At 38.0% G+C, this 6,772-nt stretch overlaps 1 protein-coding gene across 2 annotated transcripts in view; it reads left to right on the top strand.

Annotated features, from left to right (window-relative positions):
* TET2 (tet methylcytosine dioxygenase 2) overlaps window positions 1-5,256 on the top strand; it is a 70,973-nt gene extending 65,717 nt beyond the window's left edge. The window contains exon 10 of one of the 2 annotated variants that reach the window (XM_058024292.1): window positions 504-5,256. In XM_058024292.1, coding sequence (XP_057880275.1) covers window positions 504-1,921 — 1,418 coding nt within the window. In that variant the 3' untranslated portion in view covers window positions 1,922-5,256. The remainder of the gene's footprint in view (window positions 1-503) is intronic. The other variant, XM_058024293.1, reaches the window with a different exon arrangement.
* Window positions 5,257-6,772: the final 1,516 nt, after the last annotated feature.

The following is a 6,772-nucleotide window of genomic DNA, read 5'->3' on the forward strand; positions in this document are numbered from 1 at the left end:
AGTTAATCTCACTTATTACTGCGCTGCTCTGTCTACCAGTGAATGTTGGTTTTAACATACTGCTAGGGACATTTCCTGGAGTCAGTTCTATTCATGTAGATGAGAAGAATTATTTATTCTTGGGGAAAAGAAAGTCACTTTGTGCACGGCTGTTTGGGAGCACTTTGATGATCCATTTCATGGGCTACTTAAAAGACAATTCAACTCTTTGGATTTTGTGCATGTGACTCTGAACAGACTGCACTGTCCTCTTTTCCCCACTGCCACTAGCATCTGATCTTGTTGGACACATGCCAAAAAGGAAGAGTAGCCTTAGTATTTATTCAGCTTCTTAAAGGATGGTGTTTGAGATATGAGAAAGGGAGCATCTGTTAATGAATCTACTTTTCTTAGAAATTTCATATGAAGTATGTAATTTGTTGGGTGGTTGGTTGGTTTGGGGCCTTTTTTTAAAAAGCCTGTTTGTTGTGTGGTTGTTTTTTTTTTCCTTTTTACATCTACAGATCTTTTACGTCTTTCAGGACCAGCCACACAACAACAGCAGCAGCAGCAGCAGCAACATCCACAGCGCTCTCTCCCTAACAACCCTCAATCAAATCCCATTAACTCTTACTCGGGTTCAGGTTCTGCAAATCTCTATGGAAGGTTGCCTAATCCAGCCAATGCTTATCCAAACTCTTCGTACACTTCAGATTCATATGGAGGGTCCAATCCCGTGAACCTCTATCCAACCTCATCACAGTCTGCGGGGTCTTATTTGAATTCTTCCAGTCCCATGAACCCTTATTCAGGATCTTTAAGTCAAAATAACCAATATCCCCCCTACCAATGCAATGGAAACATAGCTATGGACAACTGCCCCTCTTACTTGGGCTCCTACTCCTCCCAGCATCAGCACATGGACTTGTATAGTTGCCAGAGCCAAGACCATATGTCTAAACTAAGTCTACCACCCATTCAAACATTATACCAGCATAGGTTTGGGAATAACCAGAGTTTTGGTCCCAAGTACTTGAATTATGGAAACCAAAATATGCAGATAGACTCCTTCAGTAATTGCACCATAAGACCAAATTTACACCACGTAGGGTCATTTTCCCCTTACTCAACCCATGAGGCCAATGGCCATTTTATGGAGGTTGCCTCAAGGTTAAAATCTAATCTGAGTAATCCAAGCATGGATTATGCCTCCATGAGTAAAACAGGTGAACATCATCACATGCAACCCCCTCCACATTTATCACATGACTACCATTCTGCTCCAACTATGTTTAGTAGTCCCCCTAATTCACTGCATCTCCAAAATAAGGATAATGAAATTATTTCACACGCAGTTAATGGTTTGTCTAACATGCTTCCAGGTCAAAACCATGACAGGACTACTCCCCAGGGTGGTTTAGATAAAACTGACGTGCTGAATCCAGAAAAAGCAGAGGATCCCGATGAAGTCTGGTCAGATAGTGAGCAGAACTTTCTGGATCCAGAAATTGGAGGAGTGGCAGTTGCTCCATCTCATGGGTCAATTCTCATAGAGTGTGCAAAACGCGAGCTCCACGCAACGACTCCCTTAAAAAATCCCAACCGGAACCATCCCACCAGAATATCCCTTGTATTTTACCAGCACAAGAGCATGAATGAGCCAAAACATGGTCTGGCTCTGTGGGAGGCGAAGATGGCTGAGAAAGCAAGAGAGAAAGAAGAGGAATGCGAGAAGTACGGCCCAGACTACGTGCCTCAGAAATCCTACGGCAAAAAAGCCAAGCGGGAGCCCGTGGAGCCCCACGAGCCCTCTGAGCCAACGTACCTGCGCTTCATCAAGTCCCTGGCACAAAGGACACTGTCGGTCACCACGGACTCCACCGTCACCACATCTCCATATGCCTTTACACGGGTTACAGGGCCTTACAACCGATACATCTGACACCTTGGCTGGTTACCTCATTTGAAAATACACCTTGTCGCTAGTAGTGGTGCTTTAGGTTTTGTGGAAGGCAAGGGTGGAGAAGAAAACAGTGTTTTTACAGAGCTCATCGGTGGAAAAAGCCTCAGCACACCAGCAAAAAGAGGTAAATCTCACTAGAGCACTTGTTTTCCACCGATTTTTAAGTGGTCACAGATGGCACGTAGGAAACAGACCAAAGCATCCTATGCAAAAAAAAAATAAATTACAAACAGAAGAAGAAAATAAAAGGAAAGAAAAACAGAGAGAACACAACAAAAAAGTGTTTCACAATTTACATTGGAAAACACTGGCTCTATTACTGAAAGAGATAATCTGCAAATGGATTTTTTTTTCTTACAGTTTTTCACATCTGTGGCCACTTTTAATGTCATCAAGTTTGCATAGTCATGGAACAGGAGCAAAAACAACCCTAAAAAATAATACTGTAGTATTACAACTGCAGGATCTTAAAATAACATCTGGTGCTGAATCTATGATGTACTGAAATACTGGAATTATGGCTTTTTAACATGCAGTTTTTACTGTAATCTTATTAGTATTTTGATTTTATTTAACAAAGTAGATAAGACAAATAGACAGCAAAACACTGAATTTGTTTGAATATTCTAAAACCATGGTGCTATCCAAGAGAATGGTGTCTTTATTTTATCAGTGAAACAGTTAATGCCTTTATAACAAAATGTCAATGATGTAGTCAAATGTTCTTCAGCAACAGGGAGGACCTTTTCATTCATGTATGTATTGAAGTTACCTGGTGTTAAAATAAGCTTACTTTTTAACATATGGGAATTACAAAGACCTCTGGATTTTGCTCATCCAGTCAAGTCCTAGAAAAGGACAATAAAATAGAGAGATATTTTTTTTTAAATAGTGTTTCAAAAGCACTTTGTCTACCTAAGCTTGGCAACTTGAACAATGCTAAGGTACTAAGACATTAAAAAAAAAAAAAAAGAAGAGTTTACTTTGATTTTAAAAATGCAAAGATAATTTTTTTAAACTAAAAAAGCTTTTAAATACTTTTGGTTTAGCCATGCATCAGCTAGTGGGCTACATATCCATTTTTAATACAGTCAGTTATGGTAAAAATGGGGCTTACTGGATATAAGGGAATACTTTAGTACACAAAACACATTTTTTTTCTGGTGCTCATCTCACACAGCTATACTGTAAACTGTTTTCTACAATTATTATGACAAGTTCATTGCTCAAATATGTACAGTTTTAAGGAAAGAATTTTATATTAACCACAGGTAATAATTAGCAGCATGCAACAGACTACACCTAGATAGCTTGGGCTTCTGCTGTTTCTAGAGATCTGTGCGCTCCCACTATGGAATGGCAGAACTGCTTTTGTGTTGATAATTATGTACATTGTGGTGCAAGTCATTTCTTGGTGCAAGTGGCCTCTTTTCCAGAAAGACTGAGCAGACCGATGCCTACACAAGATGAATGAAACAGGGTTAGTTCTGTGCGATTCCGTTGATTCATAGAAAAAAAAATAGGCAGCTGGCTTGCTGTGGTGGTTTTAAATCATTAATTTCTATTAAAAAATTTAAAAAGCAGGAGAGTTGTATAGTAAATTAAATTGTAAACAAAACTTTTTTTAACGCAATGCTTTAGTATTTTAGTACTGTAAAAATATTAAATCTATATATATTTGGGTTTTGAGCTGAATTCACATCATGGTGCTACTCAGCCTGCTACAAATATATCATAATGTGAGCTAAAAATACATTAAAAGGTTTGAGTGATGTTCCTACTTGTCATATACCTCAACACTAGTTTGGCAATAGGATATTGAACTGAGTGTGAAAGTTTATATATTGTATACCATCTTTTTCCCCCAACAGCCTTTGAAAAAAACAAACAAAAAAAATTAAACAAAAAACTCTCAATACTTGATATTTTAGCAAGTATAACTTGAACTTCAACGTTTTTTTTTTTTTTTTTTTTCTAAAAATTCAGGGATATTTCAGCTCATGTTCTCCTATGCCAACGTGTCACCTGTGTGTATGTAAAGCTGTTGTAGGTTAAATATATTATTCTTGGGTTTTTTGTTTTGTTTCTTTTTTCAGGGATTTAATGTTTTTCTTTTGAATCCCTTTTCTTATTTTTCTTGCATATGTATTGTGTAACTAAAACTAATTTTGTAAATTTGTTAGCTCTTTTTATTGTAACAGAAGTGTTTAAGAGATTTAGAATGTTTTGACTGTTTCAAATTATTAAACAAAAAGAAAGTAGAATGCACTGAGCTGATTAAAGGGAAAAATGTAAGGCAGGGGTTTGGCAAGTGACTGTTTGCTAGAGTTGTTCAAGTCACTCTCTAAACAAGGCTTCTTGGATACTGTAATTAATAAAATAAAATATAAAAAGGTACAGTCAGTACAAGGGCTTCCCTAAACATGCAAACCTCCATGTCCCAGCTATATCTTGTGCAATATACTGTAAGATTATGTTTGGTCAAAAAAAATTCTATACAACAGAATCACAACCTAACTCAAGTAAATCAAAGGAGGCCTTTGGGTTTAATGGTCAAATATTTATTACAGCAATTTTGGGTTTTCTCAGTCTGTGACTTTATCCACTCATTGAAACAAAAGTTTTGCCTTTTTGGGAAAAAAAAAATGATGGTTCTATGTCTGATTAAGTAAATCATTATATATCTTCATCTTTTGGTGATTTTTTTTTTTAATCCTATCTAATTCATGTAATCCATAGTAGATGTTTGGTTAATATGCCATGCACCGTCATTTGCCAAACTGCTGGCAGCAGGAGCAGGAAGCTTAGTTGGAGAATCAGTTTTGTATTGTAAATACCTGAGCTGTAATTTTTGGTGTACAGGACCCTGCCTCAGTTGGAACGAATGACAAAGCAGACAGAGTTGCTTGTATAGGATTATCAGGTCGATTATAGCCATACTTGAAGATGCTTCTGAGAGTTGTCAACTTTACTTGAATGAATTTTTCATCTTGATTGACGCACAGCAGTATGAAGTTCACTTCTAAAGCTAGTGGTTAACTTGTGTAGGAAACTTGAGCAGTTTGACACTAAGGTAATGAACTTCTGTGTGCATTTTCTATGTTTATGTTCTACTTTTTTTTTTTACTTTAGTTTCATTCATTTTCATGCAATGTTTGGTATGTCTATAAAAAGAATCCAAGGATGGTTATAAATACTGTAAGTATTGTAATGTAATGCAGGTTATTTGAAAGCTGTTTATTATTATATCATTCCTGATAACGCTGAGATGTGGGTGTTTTTAATAAAATTTATATTTATTTAATGCACTCTAAGTCTGTCTTGCAGAAACTTGTCTTTCCTTGTCATTTTTGCCAGCTAACAACAAAGCAGGCATAACGCTCAAACAAAGTGTATCACTAGGGACCTCAAAACAGGAAACCTAGACATCACATTTATTCCTAGTTCTGCTTTGACTCTTACTTCCAACAGGCTGGGACACAGGCTGCTGAGGCCAGGCTACTGCTCCATAAAAATCTGTGTTTACAGGGAAGGAGGGAGGCATTTTTATGGGCAGGAAGAGACAGTAGAGCGTCACTGCAGTTTTTCCATTGGTGTTTGTGTACACAAATGAATATGGCATATTCACTGTGCCAGTGCCTTCACTGCTCAAGTAACAGCCACAAATGCACACCTAGCAGAGGCAGGACAAGGGGGAGACTCCAAGCATTCGTTTGTTTGGGGTATTCAGCTGTACCTGGTTAAGCATTTTTCTACTTTATTTCAAAACACTCCCAAATGGTGGGAGGCTCCAACAAATAGTATTGTGCCAGGGGAGGACTAGATTGGATGTCAGGAAAAATTTTGTCACCAAGAGAGTTGTAAGATTGGAAAAGGCTGTCCAGGAAGTGGTTGAGTCACCATCCCTGGAGCTACTCAAAAGACTGCACATGTGGCACCTGGGGACAGGGTTTCATGGTGGACTTGGCAGCACAGGTTTACAGTTGGACTTAAAGACCTTAAGCAACTTTTCCAACCTAAATTATTCTGTGACCATGAAAACCTCAAAATCATTAAAGCCAAACCCCTCAGGTATAATCTAAATCACTCACAATCTAGAGAAAAGCAAAAGCAGTAAGAAAGTGTGTCTGAATCAATACCAGGACATACATTCTTGGAGGCATCAGACAAAACCTTGTTCTCCTGGACCCTTTGTTTAACTTCAGGGGATATCAAGACTGAATTCTGAAACAGCCTATTCTGTGGGAGAAGACAGAAATTGCTCTCACCACAGTTGCAAAATGTTTCTGTGACAATAAGAATTCTCAAGCTTCCTTTTTTGAGAGCCTGAGTTTGTTATCAGCACTGGTCCCCCCATCTGTTGGGTTTTTGTGGTTGAGACGACCCTCGAGGTATTAGAAAGTCTTTTTTTCCCAGCCTCACAACTGAAGAAGTTGAGATTTGTCAGTTCTGCTTTTCAAGGTTGTTTATTTTTTTCTTATCTATTACATTCTCTCTCTGACCTGCTGAAATCTGTCCAGTGGATCGGATTGTGGCACAGTGACTGCCTTTGTGGTGGTGTTAACTGTTTTACTACAAACTATGTGTACTTTATTTACAATAATTTTCTAATACCTATCACTTATGTTAGACAGTCTGTCTCTACTTTAAACCAATCAAAAAGTGTCACCATCCCAGCAGAAGATGGAGGACAAGAAGAAGGAGAAGGACAGGACACACCAGGATTTCTCCATCTTGCTTCTAGAACCCTCATTTTAAAACCCCAAAAGTCTATTTTTTCACCCTGTGACAAATTAACTATCATTTTACTCAAACTCTTGTGGTTTGTAA

Source organism: Melospiza georgiana, chromosome 5 (assembly GCF_028018845.1).
Source record: "Melospiza georgiana isolate bMelGeo1 chromosome 5, bMelGeo1.pri, whole genome shotgun sequence".
Classification (NCBI taxonomy): domain Eukaryota; kingdom Metazoa; phylum Chordata; class Aves; order Passeriformes; family Passerellidae; genus Melospiza; species Melospiza georgiana.